General features: G+C 42.0%; 1 protein-coding gene across 2 annotated transcripts in view; it reads right to left on the bottom strand.

Annotated features, from left to right (window-relative positions):
- LOC138979904 (glycoprotein-N-acetylgalactosamine 3-beta-galactosyltransferase 1-like) overlaps positions 1–13,831 on the bottom strand; it is a 60,913-nt gene extending 47,082 nt beyond the window's left edge. Inside the window, exons 1-2 of one of the 2 annotated variants that reach the window (XM_070352673.1) lie at positions 13,497–13,831; positions 6,871–7,826 (exon numbers count right to left, since the gene is read on the bottom strand). In XM_070352673.1, coding sequence (XP_070208774.1) covers positions 6,871–7,168 — 298 coding nt within the window. In that variant the 5' untranslated portion in view covers positions 7,169–7,826; positions 13,497–13,831. Of the gene's footprint in view, positions 1–6,870; positions 7,827–11,945; positions 12,121–13,496 lie in introns of those variants that run through there. The other variant, XM_070352674.1, reaches the window with a different exon arrangement.
- Positions 13,832–23,328: the final 9,497 nt, after the last annotated feature.

Below are 23,328 nucleotides of genomic sequence, written 5' to 3'. Positions count from 1 at the left end.
ACATAAATTTTAAGTTTGAAACAGTTATCTTCCATAGTTCAGGGTCAAGGTCACTTCAAAATATGTATACAATCCAACTTTGAAGAGCTCCTGTGACCTTGACCTTGAAGCAAGGTAAACCAAACTGGTATTAAAAGATGGGGCTTACTTTGCCCTATATATCATATATAGGTGAGGTATTCAATCTCAACAACTTCAGAGGAAATGGGAAAAGTAGCTGTTTTTTAGACAACATTTATGGCCCCTGCGACCTTGACCTTGAAGCAAGGTCAAGATGCTATGTATGTTTTTTGGGGCCTTGTCATCATACACCATCTTGCCAAATTTGGTACTGATAGACTGAATAGTGTCCAAGAAATATCCAACGTTAAAGTTTTCCGGACGGCCGGACGTCCGGCCGGACGGACGGCCGGACGGACGGACGGACGACTCGGGTGAGTACATAGACTCACTTTTGCTTCGCATGTGAGTCAAAAACAAACAAACTCACAACTACTTTCCATTTCGCTGTGTGTTTCTCTCAGAATCGATGCAAGACAATCAAACCACTCGGCTATAATTTGCTCGAGAAATAATGTTTTGCCGCTGAGATGCTAATTAGGTCTTCGTGATAATTACTTACAAAAAGCCTAGTTATACACTCCTCTGTAAGGCCTCACTGTCAGCTAAGTCGCTATTTTTGTCAGTGAAATTCCTTTTAAACGCCCATTTCGTACGTTTGGACGACAGGTTTGCAGATCTGAGACAATCCTGTGTAAAAGCGATTTATGAAAAAAATGTAAACCCCCGAACAAAAGTGTTAAAACCAGATATATGTGAAAAACTAATTATCTTACTAACGTGAAAGAGACCACTCATGAGATAACAATATCGTTCAATTCGCACGTGCTGATATCATGTAAATGAGGTCGTGTCAAACAAGTCTGGCAGGAACCTGCTTTTCCACTGCTAATGATGCCTAAGTCGCCGAGACAAACGTCATTCTGCAGGGCCGGACTACCGGGGGGGTTATGGGGGTTGCGCAACCCCCCCCCCCCCCCTAGCCTAAACATGTACCTTACTTATTTAATTTTTTTTTTATTATTGCTTATTTTATGCCGTTTTATGCAAGGAGCGACCATTTTCCTATCTCAGAATATGACCTACCCGTCAGCTTCAGGGGGCTTCGCCCCCTGACCCCCACAACGAGGGGGGGGGGGGTGTGGGTTCTAGGGTTTCCGGACCCCCCCCCCCCCCCCCCCAGCCAAAAAATAAAAATATTGAATGAGGTATGCATTTCTTTATTTTACATTGAGTTTCAATTTTTGGGGTATTAATCAGTGACAAAATCTGCTGCCTGAAACTGGTAATGATCATCCTCAGAATGCACCAGATTGCACCATTTTGCATCCTTTTTTTCAAAATTTTCCGGGGGGGCATGCCCCCGGACCCACCTAGCAAGCTAGACGCTTCACGCCGTCGGCTCGGCGCTTCGCGCCTTCACACCCATATCTTCACAATATACTTTTGAAAAAAACCAGTCATAAAATGAACTGATCCGCCCCTGCCGCCAGGGGGGACATCCCCCTGGGCCACCACTGGCAACCCCCCCCCCCCCCCCCCCCCCTCCTCTTCGCCTAGTCCGGCCCTGTTCTGGGAACACTTTTGCGCTTGCTGTTTCCCCTGGAAGAAATTTTAGCACTAATACATCAAGCTATAGTTTCCAGAGTGACGTCTCTTTGCTTTGACGTCAAAGATTGCACGAGGCTTTTGAGGACTCGGAACGAGGTTCCATAAGAAGCGTCTTCAATTTGGACGCGTCGACTCCGGTATATTTGGAGCGGATGGCACGCAAGTACAGTATGTAGTTTAAAAAGAATACTACATGGCTTGCTGTGTCGTTCTAGATTTACACTCGTTGCTTTATCAATTATTGGAAAGCTCGCTTTTGCTCGCCATTCAATCTTTAAGAGAGCAACTCGTGTAAATCTGGTACGGCACAGCAAGTCACTGTAGTAATCTCTATTTAACACACACACACACACACACACACACGCACGCACACACACACGCGCACGCACGCACGCACGCACGCACGCACGCACACACACACACACACACACACACACACACACACACACACACAAGCGCGCGCCCTGGTTCACTCAGCCAGACAAACAGAAAGTAATATGCAGTTCTGTCTCGTTCTAACGAAGGCGAATTACCTGGCTTTTTATATTTAGTCAAGTTTTGACTAAATATTTTAACATCGAGGGGGAATCGAAACGAGGGTCGTGGTGTATGTGCGTGCGTGCGTGTGTGTGTGTGTGTGTGTGTAGAGCGATTCAGACTAAACTACTGGACCGATCTTTATGAAATTTGACATGAGAGTTCCTGGGTATGAAATCCCCGAACGTTTTTTTCATTTTTTTGATAAATGTCTTTGATGACGTCATATCCGGCTTTTCGTGAAAGTTGAGGCGGCACTGTCACGCCCTCATTTTTCAACCAAATTGGTTGAAATTTTGGTCAAGTATTCTTCGACGAAGCCCGGGGTTCGGTATTGCATTTCAGCTTGGTGGCTTAAAAATTAATTAATGACTTTGGTCATTAAAAATCGGAAAATTGTAAAAAAACATAACAATTTATAAAACGATCCAAATTTACGTTTATCTTATTCTCCATCATTTGCTGATTCCAAAAACATATAAATATGTTATATTCGGATTAAAAACAAGCTCTGAAAATTAAATATATAAAAATTATTATCAAAATTAAATGTTCCAAATCAATTTAAAAACACTTTCATCTTATTTCTTGTCGGTTCCTGATTCCAAAAACATATAGATATGATATGTTTGGATTAAAAACACGCTCAGAAAGTTAAAACAAAGAGAGGTACAGAAAAGCGTGCTATCCTTCTTAGCGCAACTACTACCCCGCTCTTCTTGTCAATTTCACTGCCTTTGCCATGAGCGGTGGACTGACGATGCTACGAGTATACGGTCTTACTGAAAAATGGCAGCTACTTGACTAAATATTGTATGTTCGCCTTACGCGACTTGTTTTCTTATTCATGCAGGCTTGACTACACTGGCTGCAGCTTCTTGCTCGAATCACCATTAATCGATACAGACAGAAGTGAAACCAACATTAATTCTACACAAGGGGTCGGGGGCGGGAGGGGGGGGGGGGGTAATTGAACTGATCCTACAGCAGCAGGGGCCATTTGCATGCGATTTATTGTGACTGTAAAAGTGTAATCAGTTATGTAGGATCCTTGTCTAGATTTGTAAATGCGCGCGTACTGGCGTGCGTCCGTGCTGGCGTGCATGCGTGCTGGCATGCGTGCGTGTGTGTGTGTGTGTGCGTGCGTGCGTGCGTCCGTGTGTGCATGCGTGCGTGTGTGCATGTGTGCCTATGTGTGTGTGTGTGTGTCTGTTTGTGTACGTGTGTGTGTGTGTATGAGTGTGTGTGTGTGTGTGTAAGTGTGTGTGTGTAAGTGTGTGTGTCTCTCTCTCTCTCTCTCTCTCTCTCTCTCTCTCTCTCTCTCTCTCTCTCTCTCTCTCTCTCTCTCTCTCTCTCTCTCTCTCTTCGTATGTGTGACAGTGTCTGCTGTGTCCATGGGTCTGTGTGAGTATGTGAATGTGTTTCTGTCTGTTTGTAAGTCTGCATACGTGTCTACCTGTCTGCCTGCCTGCCTGCCTGCCCGTCCGTCTGTCCATAGGTCCGTCTGTGTTGAGACAGTCACTGGGTGTGTCTTTATCTACACCGCCTTTTATCACCACTTTGGGTGTAAATCTATCTGATTTCATTTACAGGGTTATTTAGCGGCCGGGGGCATGCCGTCTTCTCAACAATTGATTAAATCGAATATGTATTGCCACATTACCCCACCGGCATTGAAATTCATCAACCTGAATTATTATCCCTGTGTCTCTCCCTCCCTCGGTGATGAGGGTGGGGGTGATGACGTACAAACAGTGCTTTCCTTTGTTTTGTTAACGTTCACAGATTTTAATAACTGGGTGGACAGGGGCGGATCCAGGGGGGGGGCCTTCCGGGGTTTCCGGACCCAGCCTAAAATAAACAAGTCGCGTAAGGCGAAAATACAACATTTAGTCAAGTAGCTGTCGAACTCACAGAATGAAACTGAACACAATGCCATTTTACTCGTAGCATCGTCAGGCCACCGCTCATGGCAAAGGCAGTGAAATTGACAAGAAGAGCGGGGTAGTAGTTGCGCTAAGAAGGATAGCACGCTTTTCTGTACCTCTCTTTGTTTTAACTTTCTGAGCGTGTTTTTAATCCAAACATATCATATCTATATGTTTTTGGAATCAGGAACCGACAAGGAATAAGATGAAAGTGTTTTTAAATTGATTTGGACAATTTAATTTTGATAATAATTTTTATATATTTAATTTTCAGAGCTTGTTTTTAATCCGAATATAACATATTTATATGTTTTTGGAATCAGCAAATGATGGAGAATAAGATAAACGTAAATTTGGTTCGTTTTATAAATTTTTATGTTTTTTTTACAATTTTCCGATTTTTAATGACCAAAGTCATTAATTAATTTTTAAGCCACCAAGCTGAAATGCAATACCGAAGTCCGGGCTTCGTCGAAGATTACTTGACCAAAATTTCAACCAATTTGGTTGAAAAATGAGGGCGTGACAGTGCCGCCTCAACTTTCACGAAAAGCCGGATATGACGTCATCAAAGACATTTATAAAAAAAATGAAAAAAACGTTCGGGGATTTCATACCCAGGAACTCTCATGTCAAATTTCATAAAGATCGGTCCAGTAGTTTAGTCTGAATCGCTCTACACACACACACACACGCACACACACACACACGCACGCACATACACCACGACCCTCGTTTCGATTCCCCCTCGATGTTAAAATATTTAGTCAAAACTTGACTAAATATAACAAAAAGACAAAAAAACAAAAAGAATGAAAATAAAGAAAAACTGATGCTCAGATTGCACCAGATTGCTCCATTTTCCTTGCTTTTTATCATAATTTTCCGGGGGGAGGGGGGGGCAAGCCCCCGGACCCCCTATGAGCCGGCCTTTGTCTTCTAGATGACAGTTTTGGAACGTAGTTGGGTAATTTGTTGGCTCAGGTTGTACCAGATCGGTCAATTGTCCTTGTTTTGATCCATATTTGGCTTCTTAAATTTACTTTTTGAAAGGTGTATTAGGGGAAGTTTCTTGGCTCAGATTGCTCCATTTTCCTTGTTTTTATCAACATTTTCAGGGGGGCATGCCCCCGAACCCCCCTATGAGGTTTAAACGCTTCGCGCCCTCAACTAAATGGCTTCGCGTCGTCGAATTGTCTCTAAAAGAAATGTGGACCCCCCCCCCCCCCCTTAAAAATGATGTGATCCACTCCTGGTGAAGACAGGTTGAAAATGTCCCTACAACAGCAAAACATAACCATTTAATGACATCCGACACCGGTACATGCACAGCCTAGCGGTGACCTAATGAGTAATTGTCTCCTGCTGATAATTATGCAGAATTCACCAAGACAATCTTCGTTCTCGAAAATCTTGTTCAGTTTCTGCGAGACATATGCAGGAGAGGCGACAGAATGTTTACATGACGCCATATAGTTCGCATTAATATGACGTCTTCTCGAATTTATTTAGTTTTTGACGTTAGAGGTTTGATTTTGGGGTAGAGGGTCAGGAAGAGAAGTCGCGGTTTATTTTAATCGCTTTCGTTTGTCTTCAAAAAAGCCATACACGTTTTTACCAGGCATGTAATTATTCCTTATGAAACGTTGAGTTTATAATGCAGTTAGCGAGTGGACGGTGTAAATTGCTATGTATCGATTGAACATTGGATTTCCCTTCTTTGAGCCATGTGACGTCAGAGTCCGACAACAACTCATATAATTATATTTAAGCGGCTAGCCGAGACTACAAAAGAGTGCATGTTAGTGTACGTTCAATGGTAAGGCCAAAAAAAAATTGTCTGTTTCTGGTCACCCGACCGACCCTAAATTTCGGCGCCGACCCTAAACTTTTTTTTTCCAAACTCAAAATTTTATTTTTTTTTGGTGGTAAAGGACAGGGTGAGAAAATGAACAACAAAAACGTGTGAAAACGAAAGTCCGCTGACGATTTGTAAATGTGTTGAGTGTCTTGTCTCTATGTATACAGTATAGTGAATCCAGTCTCTTTGCGCGATTTTTAAAGTTAGTTTTATTGGTCTACATTTGGGGTAAAAAAAAAGATTTTTAAAAAAATAAAAAAAATCCCTACCTACCGACCCTATTTGTTTTAGCCATGTTACCAGAAACAGACAATTTTTTTTTTGGCCTAAAGGACAATACCAAAATCGAATTCACTTAAATACGTCCGGTTATTTTTAACTTTCCTTATTAAACAAGGAGAATTCGTCGTCGTTATCATCATCCAACTGATCTGGTTTATCATATTGTCGTCGTAGACGTCCTCCTCCTCCTCCTCTTCTTCTTCCTCCTTTACTTCTCCTCCTCCTCAGCGTTATCATCAAAACTACGATCACACTCATCATCATCATCATCATCATCATCATCATCATCATCATCATCATCATCAAGATTACCACCATCGTCATCTTCACTACCCCCCGCGGGTTAGGGGGAAGAATTTACCCGATGCTCCCCAGCATGTCGTAAGAGGCGACTAACGGATTCTGTTTCTCCTTTTACCCTTGTTAAGTGTTTCTTGTATAGAATATAGTCAATTTTTGTAAAGATTTTAGTCAAACAGTATGTAAGAAATCCCATCTCCCCCCTTTCCCCGTCGCGATAATTATAACCTTCGTGGTTGAACACGACGTTAAACACCAAATAAAGAAAGAAAGTAAGTCATCATCACTTACCATGATGCGCGTGCTCATCCTCAAACTTGACAGCCTTAGCCTCGCCTCCGCCGACCAATGGGATGTCTTGATTCTTTTCCATCATCTCGTGGAACGCGTGCTCGTCCAGGTCATGCGCGTCCGGTAGCAGCACCCTCTGCAGGTCTTGGTTCGATTTATGCTCTCGTGAGTCTAGGTGTACCATCACGCTAGATTGCGTCATTTGCCGGTATGACGTCAGCATGAATGACGCGGTGATTCCCAGCACTAGGCCCAGGATGAACTGAAGGTTCCCGCGTGTCATGCGGTTCATTGCCATGGCTCACAGTTGTTGTGGAAGACGGCGACAAATATTTCAAAACGGAGATGTCATGAACGCTGGGCTAAGCATGAAGTTCTTTGTTACAATGATTCTATCGCTTCCTCTTACGATGGAAATAGTCAAGCTTTGAGTTGAAAATAGTTCACAATCACGTTCCTCGGTTTGGCTGATATCGTTTCTCTCCTTGTGGTGAAGATGTGCTGTTTTGGGATGGATTGTTTGTTGCAGTTGCGTGGGTTTTTTCCCTCCAAATCGATGGTTGTTTATTGTTTTTGTATTAATGAAGTTGTTGACGACATTGTTGTTTGTGTCGGTTTCGCTTTAGTGATGACGTCACTGGTGATGACGACGGTCGAGTTTCACGAGTGACTCAGAGTCCTTTCTTTTCACGCTGTCACTGAGTTACCGTCCAAGCCAAAACGAAAGAATTCTAAAGCATCGCTGCCCATTGCATTTGTCACGATAAAAGGTCAATACATTTCACAATATGCCACTCAGGAGTGAAGATTCACTGTTGCAGTGTTTTGTTGCCTGCAAGTTGTCTGCCATCCAAGGACTTGATTCGTCTCATATTATCTCTCTTCCCTGGTGTCTCCTTCAACATGCGTAGGTTGACTGACGCTGTGCTTGTTTCCTAATTTACGTCCGTCGACACCTGGAACATCAAAACCACAATAAACACAGGTGTTGAAGCATAAAGTTTGAATGATATATGGTACTCATTGTCACACCATTTTAAAGATCTATACACTCATACATTGAAGGTTATTTGTTTGTGCTTTCTCTGCACACACACAAAACAATGTGAAAGGTTCTTCTACATAGTGAATGAACTCGGCCACAAAATCGTGTAAGCTGCAGCCGATTCTTCATCGTCTGAAGTTATCGTAACTAAAAACAAGTCGCGTAAGGCGAACATACAATATTTAGTCAAGTAGCTGTCGAACTCACAGAATGAAACTGAACGCAATGCCATTTTTTAGCAAGACCGTATACTCGTAGCATCGTCAGTCCACCGCTCATGGCAAAGGCAGTGAAATTGACAAGAAGAGCGGGGTAGTAGTTGCGCTAAGAAGGATAGCACGCTTTTCTGTACCTCTCTTTGTTTTAACTTTCTGAGCGTGTTTTTAATCCAAACATATCATATCTATATGTTTTTGGAATCAGGAACCGACAAGGAATAAGATGAAAGTGTTTTTAAATTGATTTCGACAATTTAATTTTGATAATGATTTTTATATATTTAATTTTCAGAGCTTGTTTTTAATCCGAATATAACATATTTATATGTTTTTGGAATCAGCAAATGATGGAGAATAAGATAAACGTAAATTTGGATCGTTTTATAAATTTTTATTTTTTTTTACAATTTTCCGATTTTTAATGACCAAAGTCATTAATTAATTTTTAAGCCACCAAGCTGAAATGCAATACCGAAGTCCGGGCTTCGTCGAAGATTACTTGACCAAAATTTCAACCAATTTGGTTGAAAAATGAGGGCGTGACAGTGCCGCCTCAACTTTCACGAAAAGCCGGATATGACGTCATCAAAGACATTTATCAAAAAAAGGAAAAAAAAATGTTCGGGGATTTCATACCCAGGAACTCTCATGCCAAATTTCATAAAGATCGGTCCAGTAGTTTAGTCTGAATCGCTCTACACACACACACAGACAGACAGACACACACACACGCACATACACCACGACCCTCGTTTCGATTCCCCCTCGATGTTAAAATATTTAGTCAAAACTTGACTAAATATAAAAAATGTATTAGTCCGCATTCGTGTCTATGGTATTTGTTAAGAGGAGGTGGGGGCACCCTGTATGGTTCAATCAATTTGTTTCAGACTTGCTTTGACTAATCAGCGTAAAAGACTCACTGGTTCCAGTAAAGGGCCGACCACATTTGGCCGCCGTTTTACGCTCTATGCGCCGCAGGCCGTTTTGTGCGTCGCGCGGGATTTGCCGAGTGGCCACACATCGACGATTTTTTTCACAACGCGGTATCAGTGAGCGGGTCACCGTTCAGTTGCATTCGACTGCCGCGCCGCGAGCAGCTGACGTCATCGCTCTGGTTTGCTCTGATTGGTCAAATTTCCGTCGTTCTATGTCTGTGTCATAGAAATTAGAACACGCGCTATTCTTCTGCAAATAACGCTTCGCGATCATAGCACGACGCGGTGCGCCGTTTTGAGCATAAGTCAAATGTGGACAGGGTCGGCCGGGAGTGTCTGGTCGGGCCTTTAGAGCCAGGGTTCATACTTGCACTTGTTATTTGTTTAATAGATTTTTCGATTTGTTTCGTATGTGCAAGGAGTGTATGGATGTATGAGTGTTTCCCCACCAGGACAAATACCAATGGCTGTTATGCTATATGGCGAAATAAATGCTTGTGCTTGTTCTTCTTGTTAAATACTGCTTTGGATAATGGCGTCTGCGATCGCTGTCAATTCTATACTACACGTCATTGAAAAAAACTAGACAGAAGCGTTTGAGTGCAGATCTTGATGCTGAGGCCGATTATGTAATACCAGTTGTATGACGGGAAAGGCCATCCATTCAACAACAATATTCAATACGCAGATTGATTTTACCTGTAGTGTCTGTACTGTAGGGCCTACAACACAGACACCCCTCAAAATTAAATTCACAAAGGCAAGGTTCGCGCGTCATTGAATCCATTTGATGCCTTTTGTACAGTGTTTCAAAAACCAATTAGCACTTGGCATTTAAACAACGAGACTGCCGATGTTTCCAACAAAAACGTATCATTTTACGAGTGTAATCATTTTAACGCGAGCCAGTAACGAGAACCTAGCTGCACCTGCTGTTCCGTGCAAACACAAAACGTCTCAGTAATGGCGAAAACAATAAATCTGTATTCCCTGTTTGTGGATTTAAATAAACATTTTTGAACAGAACACGTTAGTTTTAGATGTAAATCATCTTGTAAATCGTCGTGCAAACCATTGTGTAAATCGTCCTGTAAACCATTGTGTAAATCGTCCTGTAAACCATTGTGTAAATCGTCCTGTAAACCATTGTGTAAATCGTCCTGTAAACCATTGCGTAAATCGTCCTGTAAACCATTGTGTAAATCGTCATGTAAACCATTTTGAAAATCGTCGAGTAAGCCATTGTGAAAATCGTCGTGTAAACCATTGTGTAAATCGTCGTGTAAACCATTGTGTAAATCGTCGTGTAAACCATTGTGTAAATCGTCGTGTAAACAGAGTATCGTTTAACCATTCACCGTAATCTAGCGACAATAACAACCCTCCAATGCCGCTTCCTGACCCAGTTGACCACGTGCAGTAAAGTTATCATTTACTTGAGTAGCTTGGCCGCTGTCAAGAGAAACAAAAGTGATAACACTAATATATTCATGCGGGCCTCAGTGCTTCGTTCTACACTAAATCACTCCGCTGTGTGACTGAGTTTCTGACACATGTACCTGCTATAGTTTGAATTCGGTGCTGGGTTGTAGAAGCGCTCAGTGAAAGCGCGTTAGAGCTGTCCTGAATTGAGCCCGAAGTTGAATTCGCAAAGATTTCCCGAAGTTGACGTTACGAAGACTTCGCGAATTCTTTTTCTGTACCGAAAATCCAGTGCTAAAGCTTCGTGCAACGAGCTTCATAAAGTAGACTTCGCGAAACCGACTTCGCCCAATTATTATTGGGCTATAGACCCAAGAAAAGAAGTCAAATTAATGACAGATTCAAGAGATCTTTTGGCATATTACTGACACGCTCTCCTGACAGTAAAAGATACCACCATTCTCGCGTACACCATCATTTTTACCGCCGCAGATCTGGCGAGATCTAACTCTTTTAACAGAATTCGAGCATCCCTCCGCGAGGACACATATTAAAAAAAAAAAAATTTAACAACCACGGAGCGCTCTGTGCAGTGTGGGAACTTTTTTTCTCAAGAATGTTTCTCTTCTTTTGCGTCATGGGTTGGAACTCCCGCGGTTTTTACATGTATGACTGTTTTTACCCCACCATTTAGGCAGCCATACGCCATTTTCGGGGATGCGTGCTTGGTATTTTCGTGTTTCTAAAACCCACTGAACTCTGACATGGATTACAGGAGCTTTTTTGTGTGCACATGGTCTTGTGCTTGGGTTTACACACGAAGGCACCATTCTGATAATCATCGCTCCACGGCTATCGCCAGTTTGTCTCTGACAGCATGCTAAATTATTGCGTGAATCTATGAAAACAAGAATACAGAGTTATCTCCTATATGTTTTTTGCGAGCACCGATCTAAATTTGAGATCAGTGTTCGCGAGACGAAAATGATTGCAGATTGGCCGACTTCGACAGTGATCTCTGTTCTGTTCTTCACTGTTATGATAAAGACATCGTTCTGAGGTCAAAACAAGTCGAAATTTTGAGACTGCTGTCGGGACCGTGATATATGGTTGCATCACTCTCAACTGGTTACAGAAAAAATCGTCTGCACCGGCGCGCACCCAAGCAAAAGTTGATTATCACGTGACACTTTAGAGTTGTTTGCACAGTATATACATCCGCGAAAGATAGCTCGCTTGAAACTGTCTTTCATATCAATTCCTTTGTAATTTAAAAATTACACAACACCATGAAAAATCATTATCGACGATCGCGAATCTGCTTATATCCATAACACATTACGAAAAGATCTAAATATGTTAAAAAAAATCGATTTCCTCTCCAGACAATGAAAACCAAGGCATCCTGTCAGGGATAGAATGAGACCCGAAGGGAAGTAACTCATTTTTGACCTGAGTTCAGGATGACGAAGGCACTAGCACATGAGTTGACCTGGGAAGCTCCACCCTCAACCCACCCAGGCGCGGTCGGGATTCGAACCCACGACCTTCCGCTTGGGAGGCCAACGTCTTCTCCATCAGGCCATCATAGTTGCGCTCGCCATTTTTTGTAATGAATTTATTCTTTCCAAAATGACACCTTTGTCAATCTGCAAATATAATTCACCTGAACTTGAAATATTCACCCTGCACAGAAAACAACCAGCCAACATGCACAGAATATTGAATACTGAAAGATACAACCTCGCAACCCCGGAAGCGGCAAGGTAGGAGAGAGAATCCACAATATGAAGGACTCTGAAAAGCGACTGTAGTTAGTTAGCCTGTAAAGGTAACCGAGCTCCACTGACACTTATATACCGAGAGGCATAAATTCCGCAAACGGAACTTTAAAAAATCACAAAAAATCAACTCAGTGGTGAATGTTTTCAATGTTTGAATATTTTATTTATTGGCCATTTTAGTGTTTATAAACCTTCGCTTAATTGATTTTGAATAGAACATCATGAAATGACAATTTTTCAAAAAAAGTGACTGAGTCCAAGCGCAATGATTTCGGAAAACGTTTAGTGTTCATCACGTTCAATGCTTTGGCCAGCTTTAAGCATCCCAATCGCTTGCTGTCTCTCTCCTTCATCAAGTCGTGGCATGATTGCGATATCTGGATACAGCCAAACAGCCAGTTGCATTTTATAGGGCCATACAATATCTTTTTTACGTTATTGTCTCCCGTTCAGCCCATTGTCTTTATTAGCACAGTGAGCTGTGGCTGGATCAGCAATACTGCAAAGCGCACGCTGACAGCGTGAAACATTTGCTCCAACACTCAAGATGTCAACTACAAATTACAGGTTCAATCTGATTTTCGTTTGAGAGCAAAATCGTTCAATGCACTATTTGCAGAATTTATGCCTTTCAGTATATATATCTTAGCCTGAAAAGGTAACCGAGCTAGTGAATGGCTTCACTGACACTTAGCCTATATCTCCACACTCAGAAATGAATGAATAGAAGATAAAGTTAAAAACCTGTAAAGCAGGAATTTGGATAATTCGAGAGAATCCGTGATAACAAGTAGCGACTGTGATAGCTAACAACAAGTTGTTAAAAGTCAAAAAAAAGTTAGTCGATGTACCCCCACTGAGACATTAACTGGTATATCTGTGGTTTACTCACTGTCAAAACTGATACAAGCGTTGTGAATCAGTATAACTCCACATGCACATTCAAAACGAATGGAAGCCACAAAGCTGAGACATTGCTAGATACGCATAATAATATGACGCCGCGACTGTCACTTCAGAGATACAATACGTTGACACTGCAGTCAAAAGAAGTAATTGTCCTTGCTGACTCGCTGGCTAAAACACAGGCCGAAGTATGTTGGCGGCCTCTTCACACGCACAGACAAAAGATGGAACTGGAGACAATAATAAAGTTACAACTCCGTCACGCAGAAAGCAGTAATTTGAGGGACTATGTGACTACAATAAGTCTACTCACTGTCAAAAGCAAAAGGCCGTAGTTGATCTTCGCGGAAGCTCCACATACCACAGAACAATGAACAAACAAAACAAGTCCAACCTCCTAATGCAGGGGGATGGAAGCTGAAACAGTCCGAATTAACAAAAATAAGAAGTAATTTGGAACACAATGCAAAAAGCTGTAAAGTTGAGAGAATCCAAGAGAGACTACACTTTTCAAGCGACTGTGACTACCACACTAGCGGCCCACACGGACACACGGTGCACAGCGAACAAACCGCTTGAGCCATAATAATAAATATCTTGCCGAGCTGTGGCCACAGAACGTGGTTTACCGTAAACAGCTGTTGTAGGGAAAACTGCGATAGTCCGGTGTGCCAGTGAAACGGGGAAAACGGGCGAGAGATTTGTTGGGTGTGGTGAAGTACACTATCCGTGCACTGCATGGTGTGCTGTGCACTAGTGCGTGCGAATATAGAAAGATTAAAATTTCAACAGGACAACACACACATTGAAGGGGAGGCGCGAGACTGAGAGCAATTATGGGCAGAATGTACCTGCGCAGTTTCAGCGGCACAGACGAGCGGGCTGGGATAATCTGCAGTGCGTCGTCGGTCCTGCTGAAGTTACATATGTGAGGGGGGGGGGGGGGAGGAGGAGGGGGGGGGGGCCCAACATTTTGCGAGGACTTCCGGGTTTGCTTGTAGTGAACTCTTTTTTTCTTCTTTTTTTTCGGGGGGGGGGGGGGGGGGGAGCCTAACGTTTTAGGAGGACTTCCGGGCGGTTTGCTTGTTGTGAACTCTTTTGTCGCGAAATCGGCCTGCCCTAAGTGTCTACCCCTCAAGAAAGTATGTTCGTATTTGTTAACTTTTGTGTGTTTTTACTAGAATTTATTGCTTGTTGTGAATTGTTTTGTCGCAAAATCGGCCTGCCCTGTTGCAAGTAACGCGACATTGCGGCAATTAAAGTGTCTACCCCTTTAGAAAATACGTTCGTAGTTTTTTTAACAGTTTTATCCGGAGGAGGGGCTAGACGGGGAAAAAATCATATTCGTATAAGGGTGACATAAAAGTCGTTAATAGCAATAGGTTTACCTTCTTCTCCGTCTTCTTCCTCGTCTCCTTTTGTCTTCTTCGTCTTCTTATTCTTCTTCTTAGTTTCCGCTGCGTAAAACAAAAACAAACAACAACAAGTCGCGTAAGGCGAAATTACTACATTTAGTCAAGCTGTGGAACTCACAGAATGAAACTGAACGTAGTCTGCCGCTAGTGCAAAAGGCAGTGAAAGTGACGAGCCTGTTCAGCGCGGTAGCGGTTGTGCTGCGCTGCATAGCACGCTTTACTGTACCTCTCTTCGTTTTAACTTTCTGAGCGTGTTTTTAATCCAAACATATCATATCTATATGTTTTTGGAATCAGGAACCGACAAGGAATAAGACGATTTCGGAAATTTAATTTTAATCATAATTTTTATATTTTTAATTTTCAGAGCTTGTTTTTAATCCTAATATAACATATCTATATGTTTTTGGAATCAGAACATAATAAGGAATAAAATAAAAGTAATTTTGGATCTTTTATAAAAAAATTAATTTTAATTACAATTTTCAGATTTGTAATGACCAAAGTCATTAATTAATTTTTAAGCCTCCATGCTGAAATCAATACTGAAGTCCGGCCTTCGTCGAAGATTGCTTGGCCAAAATTTCAATCAATTTGATTGAAAAATGAAGGTGTGACATTGCCGCCTCAACTTTTACAAAAAGCCGGATATGACGTCATAAAAGACATTTATCGAAAAAAAGAAAAAAACTTCTGTGGATATCATACCCAGGAACTCTCATGTAACATTTCATAAAGATCGGTCCAGTAGTTTACTCTGAATCGCTCTACACACACACACGCACAGACAGACACACACGCACAGACAGACACACACAGACACACAGACACACAGACACACACACACACACACACACACACACACACACACACACACACACACACACACACACACATACACACACCACGACCCTCGTCTCGATTCCCCCTCTATGTTAAAACATTTAGTCAAAACTTGACTAAATGTAACAAGTCGCGTAAGGCGAAAATACAACATTTAGTCAAGTAGCTGTCGAACTCACAGAATGAAACTGAACGCAATGCCATTTTTCAGCAAGACCGTATACTCGTAGCATCGTCAGTCCACCGCTCATGGCAAAGGCAGTGAAATTGACAAGAAGAGCGGGGTAGTAGTTGCGCTAAGAAGGATAGCACGCTTTTCTGTACCTCTCTTTGTTTTAACTTTCTGAGCGTGTTTTTAATCCAAACATATCATATCTATATGTTTTTGGAATCAGGAACCGACAAGGAATAAGATAAAAGTGTTTTTAAATTGATTTCGACAATTTAATTTTGATAATAATTTTTATATATTTAATTTTCAGAGCTTGTTTTTAATCCAAATATAACATATTTATATGTTTTTTGAATCAGAAAATGAAACGTAAATTTGGATCGTTTTATAAATTTTTATTTATTTTTTACTATTTTCAGATTTTTAATGACCAAAGTCATTAATTAATTTTTAAGCCACCAAGCTGAAATGCAATACCGAAGTCCGGGCTTCGTCGAAAATTACTTGACCAAAATTTCAACCAATTTGGTTGAAAAATGAGGGCGTGACAGTGCCGCCTCAACTTTCACGAAAAGCCGGATATGACGTCATCAAAGGTATTTATCGAAAAAAAGAAAAAAAGTATGGGGATATCATTCCCAGGAACTCTCATGTCAAATTTCATAAAGATCGGTCCAGTAGTTTGGTCTGAATCGCTCTACACACACACACGCACAGACAGACAGACAGACACACACACACACACACACACACACATACACCACGACCCTCGTCTCGATTCCCCCTCTATGTTAAAACATTTAGTCAAAACTTGACTAAATGTAAAAACAAGAAATCAAAATACTGTAATAAAAGAGATTATAAAAGAACTTCCTCATCGTGAAAGCCAAAGCAAGCTCTCAATCAATTTTTATGGGTAGGATATGTGTGTAACACAACAATAAGAATAGATTGGACGAATTCGTGTCAGAGAGAAAACAAGAAATGAGAATACTGTAATAATACTGTAAAAAGGGATTATAAAAGAAGTTCCTCATCCGTGAAAGCCGACAAAGCTCTCAATCAATTTCTATGGGCACGACATTAGTGTAATGTCACAGACGGCACACGTAGGCCCGATGTAGAAAGTAGGGTTGTCTATGTTTTCACTGTAACTCGATCAACCTTCTGTTGTTATTCGCGTTCTCATGTGACGCACTCGTTGTTTCGCTTTATTTTTTTGGTTGTTTTTTTCTCGTCCGTGTTTCACGAGTTCCGGAATGACTGTGTGAATAGTTTTCACAGACAGGCGTTGCAAAGCGGCAGGGGTTGCAAATAATGACTGCGGGGAAGGGAAATAGGAGCGGGCTTATTGTTCTTGCTTATTCACGCACGCACACACATGCGCACACACACATACACACGCACGCACACACACACACACACACACAGGGACCTCAGTTGCTACCGTGTACACCTGTTATCTGAATGTCCGTACTTACTGTGTTTTTAAACTTTGTCCGGCTGTAACTGTGAGGTGTCGCTTATTATAATGATTTGTAGCGTCAAACCTTTGACAGTTTTTGATGAAAACTCAACATTATTTTTATTGGCAATTGAAAAACTCTTTTTCAAAACTGTAAACTGGTTTTTTTAACCAAAAGTTCCCTTGCTCTGTCTTTGCAGACACGTGCGAGATTGACCGCGAATTCCTCGCCGAAGCCACGCCAGCCTTCAGACAATTCCTGGATGACGTTTTCGACAGCATCGACGTCCCGGCCACAGACAATCCCTTCTTCTTTGACCTGGACGACTCATGTTGCCGTGTGCCCACCCGGTCCGCCAGTCTGTCTCTCGCCGGACCCCCCTCCTCTCCCTGCCTCTTCACCTCGGCTGGCTCCACCGATACCATGCTAAGCACGAGCGTGGCCGGGCTCCGCGTCAAGGATACTACTGTGTCGACGTCATCACTCATGACGTCACCTATGACGTCATCATCATCAACATCATCACCGTACGGTCTCCCGCTGCCGCTCTTCTCTTCGTCATCGCCACTGTCCTCGTGTTCATCCGCGCCATCTCCTTTTGCTACTTCTTCTTCGAGTTTTTCTGACTTCCCAGCTCCGTCTGAGTCTGATAGCTCTGCCTTGGACAGTAAGCTGAAAGATGTGATCGAGTTTCTCTTTAACGATAACTCCTGCAAAGATTCCGGGAAAGAGTCCGAAGTGACGTCATTTTTGAAGGAGATGGATGACGTCACGTGCTGCGGTGGCCAGAAGGCGCAGCAGCAGCCTACATCGTATTCGGACAGTGACGATTTTGTATGGCCTGTCACCGTATCACACCGCATCCAGAACGGAGTGTGTGTTAGCAGCTGCTCAGTCCCACAGAAACAATCCGAGAAAAACAGCGAGGGATTGCTTCGACTCAACGCGTGGTGGCCGAGTGGTAATAATAATAATAATAATAATAATAATAATAATAATAATACGAATATTTATAACGCGCACATATCTCACCAACAGGCGACTCAAGGCGCACATACACTCATTCACACACACGGAGACTTAAAGTCACCAACACACACACACCATCAACCATTAAAATATGTACAGTTATTCAGGGTGGGATGGGGTGGGCAGTGTAGAATGCATGGATTATGTGGAAAAAAGGAATGTCTTGAGTGCAGATTTGAATGATTCGAGGGACTGTTGTTGACGGAGGGGGAGAGGTAGTGTGTTCCATTGGCTAGGTGCTTGGAAAGAAAATGAGCGTTGACCTGCTGTTTTGAGTTTGGTGTGGGGGATGTTGAGCTTGAGGGAGTCGGCAGATGATCTGAGTGCTCGTGAAGGGACATAGAGAGAGAGAGAGAGAGTCGGAGAGATAGGCAGGGGCGAGACCATGGAGGCATTTGTAGGTGAGAGTGTTGATTTTGTATGTGATACGGGCAGGAACGGGCAACCAGTGGAGCTGATTTAGGAGGGGGGTGATATGATCTCCCTTTTTATATTTAGTCAAGTTTTGACTAAATATTTTAACATCGAGGGGGAATCGAAACGAGGGTCGTGGTGTATGTGCGTGCGTGTGTGTGTGCGTGTGTGTGTGTATCTGTGTGTAAGTAGAGCGATTCAAACTAAACTACTGGACTGATCTTTATGAAATTTGACATGAGCGTTCCTGGGTATGAAATCCCCGAACGTTTTTTTCATGTTTTTGATAAATGTCTTTGATGACGTCATATCCGGCTTTTCGTGAAAGTTGAGGCGGCACTGTCACGCCCTCATTTTTCAACCAAATTGGTTGAAATTTTGGTCAAGTAATCTTCGACGAAGCCCGGACTTTGGTATTGCATTTCAGCTTGGTGGCTTAAAAATTATTTGATGACTTTGGTCATTAAAAATCTGAAAATTGTAAAAAAAAAATAAAAATTTATAAAACGATCCAAATTAACGTTTATCTTATTCTCCATCATTTGCTGATTCCAAAAACATATAAATATGTTATATTCGGATTAAAAACAAGCTCTGAAAATTAAATATATAAAAATTATTATCAAAATTAAATTGTCCAAATCAATTTAAAAACACTTTCATCTTATTCCTTGTCGGTTCCTGATTCCAAAAACATATAGATATGATATGTTTGGATTAAAAACACGCTCAGAAAGTTAAAACAAAGAGAGGTACAGAAAAGCGTGCTATCCTTCTTAGCGCAACTACTACCCCGCTCTTCTTGTCAATTTCACTGCCTTTGCCATGAGCGGTGGACTGACGATGCTACGAGTATACGGTCTTGCTGAAAAATGGCAGCTACTTGACTAAATATTGTATTTTCGCCTTACGCGACTTGTTATATTTAGTCAAGTTTTGACTAAATATTTTAACATCGAGGGGGAATCGAAACGAGGGTCGTGGTGTATGTGCGTGCGTGTGTGTGTGCGTGTGTGTGTGTGTGTGTACGTACGTCTGTGTGTGTGTGTAAAGCGATTCAGACTAAACTACTGGACCGATCTTTATGAAATTTGACATGAGAGTTCCTGGGTATGAAATCCCCATACGTTTTTTTCATTTTTTTGATAAATGTCTTTGATGACGTCATATCCGGCTTTTCGTGAAAGTTGAGGCGGCACTGTCACGCCCTCATTTTTCAACCAAATTGGTTGAAATTTTGGTCAAATAATCTTCGACAAAGCCCGGACTTCGGTATTGCATTTCAGCTTGGTGGCTTAAAAATTAATTAATGACTTTGGTCATTAAAAATCTGAAAATTGTAAAAAAAAAATAAAAATTTATAAAACGATCCAAATTTACGTTTATCTTATTTTCCATCATTTGCTGATTCCAAAAACATATAAATATGTTATATTTGGATTAAAAACAAGCTCTGAAAATTAAATATATAAAAATTATTATCAAAATTAAATTGTCCAAATCAATTTAAAAACACTTTCATCTTATTCCTTGTCGGTTCCTGATTCCAAAAACATATAGATATGATATGTTTGGATTAAAAACACGCTCAGAAAGTTAAAACAAAGAGAGGTACAGAAAAGCGTGCTATCCTTCTTAGCGCAACTACTACCCCGCTCTTCTTGTCAATTTCACTGCCTTTGCCATGAGCGGTGGACTGACGATGCTACGAGTATACGGTCTTGCTGAAAAATTGCATTGCGTTCAGTTTCATTCTGTGAGTTCGACAGCTACTTGACTATCATTCTGTTTGTATGAAAGTCTTTGAGAGAGTTGTTTTGTTCAAATTGAGTGATTGTGTGAAAGATTTTATTGATCCATGTCAGTTTGCATACAGGAAAAACAGGAGTGTTGATGATGCTGTGTTGAATGTTTTAAACAAGATCTACTCTCATTTAGAAAAGCCTGGCTCTTATATTCGCTTGATGTTCTTTGATTTTTCCAGCGCTTTTAATACTATACAGCCTCATTTAATGGCTGAGAAGCTTTTTAGCATGAATGTCCCAGCAGCCACCATCCTCTGGGTTATGGACTACCTGACAAACAGGCCACAGTATGTTAGGGTGGGGGGGCAATCAGTTTCAGACACAATCTGCACAAACACAGGGGCACCACAAGGCACAGTACTCTCACCTTTTCTTTTTTCTCTCTACACAGCAGATTTCAGAAGTTCTAGTGACTCCTGCCCCATAACCAAGTTTGCTGACGACACTGGACTGACCGGACTGCTGACTGTTGACGACGACTCTGACTACAGGCAGGAGGTAGATAGGTTTGTGGGGTGGTGTGAAAACAACTATTTAGAGCTTAATGTGGGGAAGACAAAGGAAATGATAATGGACAACAGGAGGGGGGAACATGTACACAGGGAGATAGTGATCAAGGGGGAGGTCGTAGAGAAGGTAGAGCAGTATAAGTATTTGGGGGTGATTATAGACAATAAGTTGACATGGAAACCAAACTCTGATGCCCTTGTGAAGAAACTCCACTCTCGCCTGTACTTTTTGAGAAAACTCAGGTCTTTTAACATCAGACAAGAAATCCTTCAGATGTTTTACACTTCAACGTGCAATAGTGTGTTGTACTTTGGCTCCGTGTGTTGGGGTGGCAACATCAACAAGCAAGACAGGGATAGATTAGATAAATTCATCAGAAAAGCAAGTGGGGTGGTTGGGAGGAAGCAGGACAATTTCACATCAACACATGAACGACGACTGACTGACAAGGTACAGAAGATTTTGGCTGACGACTCGCACCCACTCAGACCGGAATTTGACAGTAGACGGACAGACAGGAGCAACAGATTCAGACAACCAACCGCAAGATCCACACGCTACAGAAATTCGTTCATTCCATCTGCAATTCACATCTTCAATTCTCAGGTGGGGCGGTAGATGCTGGTGTTGTCGCTCTGATGCACGGGGTCAGTGTTCTGTATTGTTTCAGTATTGTTGATTTTGTTTTGCATTCTACTCTCTTAATCTTAGACAATATGTGATAACCGGCAAGGTGCTGACTTTCTTTTGTGCATTGTTGATGGTGAATGCATGTTAATTTATTTTTAATATACTTTCATATGTGATAACCAATGTGCTATATTTTCTCAGGACAAAGAACAAATGTTTATTTTGAATGTTTTATGTATGTTATTATTACGGACACAAACGCTCAGCAATGTAATTTCTCTTTTAGAGATTAATAAAGTTATTGTATTGTATTGTATTGTATTGTATTGTATTGTATTTTCGCCTTACGCGACTTGTTCTTTCGTAAGACAAGACGGGCAGAGCTATTTTGAATGCGTTGGAGACGAGAGATAGAAGAGGAGGGAAGACCCGCCAAGAGAGAGTTACAATATGTGATAACCAATGTGCTATATTTTCTCAGGACAAAGAACAAATGTTTATTTTGAATGTTTTATGTATGTTATTATTACGGACACAAACGCTCAGCAATGTAATTTCTCTTTTAGAGATTAATAAAGTTATTGTATTGTATTGTATTGTATTGTATTGTATTGTATTTTCGCCTTACGCGACTTGTTCTTTCGTAAGACAAGACGGGCAGAGCTATTTTGAATGCGTTGGAGACGAGAGATAGAAGAGGAGGGAAGACCCGCCAAGAGAGAGTTACAATAGTCAAGACGTGAGAGAATGGTGGAAGTGACCAGTTTGGCGGTAGCATCTGTGGTGAGGTACTCGCGGATAGTGGCGATGCGGCGGAGTTGGAAGTAGCAGGTGCGAGAGACAGAAGAGATGTGTTGTTTCATGGAAAGGGTGTTGTCTAGAGTGACTCCGAGGTTTTTGACAGCAGAAGACAGAGGGACAGAAGAGTCAGAGAGTTGAAGAGAGTCGGAAGTGAATTTGGAGAGTTTGGATGTAGTGCCTATTAGGATAGCTTCAGTTTTGTGTAACGCACTTGCGCTCGGAAGCGAGAGGTTGCGAGTTCGACCCTGGGTCAGGGCGTTAGCAATTTTCTCCCCCCTTTCCTAACCTAGGTGGTGGGTTCAAGTGCTAGTCTTTCGGATGAGACGAAAAACCGAGGTCCCTTCGTGTACACTACATTGGGGTGTGCACGTTAAAGATCCCACGATTGACAAAAGGGTCTTTCCTGGCAAAATTGTATAGGCATAAATAAAAAATGTCCACCAAAATACCCGTGTGACTTGGAATAATAGGCCGTGAAAAGTAGGATATGCGCCGAAATGGCTGCGATCTGCTGGTCGATGTGAATGCGTGATGTATTGTGTAAACAATTCCCTCTCACACGGCATAAATAGATCCCTGCGCCTTGAGTCCGAGTCTGGAGATACGCGCGCGATATATAAGACTTCATATAACATATATAACGCGTGTGATATATATGTTGCCTCACACAAGCAACAACACTATCATTGTCTCGTCTGCCACAGCCGCGCCTTCCCCTGCAGCGACACAACTGACGCAGTCACAACAGCATCACTATCATCATCATCATCATCATCCATCATCATCATCATCGACAACGACAGCAACATCGACATACACGCCCATCCTTTCCACTGGGCGCTCCTTGGGGAAGCGAAAGCTGAGCGACAGCGAGGAGAGTAGTGACAGGGAGAGCGAGCTCTGCGACAAACAAGCCAGGCTTGAGCCGTGCCTTGACACAGACACTGACGACACTCTCTCACGGGTGGACCTTCCTACTACTTCTCTTACAACTACCTCACCGAACTCTTGTTGTGTTCTTGTTGACTCGAACGCCGACCTTGGCGTAGAATCCGCAAAC

Source organism: Littorina saxatilis, linkage group LG11, assembly GCF_037325665.1.
Source record: "Littorina saxatilis isolate snail1 linkage group LG11, US_GU_Lsax_2.0, whole genome shotgun sequence".
Taxonomy (NCBI): domain Eukaryota; kingdom Metazoa; phylum Mollusca; class Gastropoda; order Littorinimorpha; family Littorinidae; genus Littorina; species Littorina saxatilis.
Note: the sequence above shows the minus strand (reverse complement) of the source record. Positions and strands in the feature narration are given on the sequence as shown.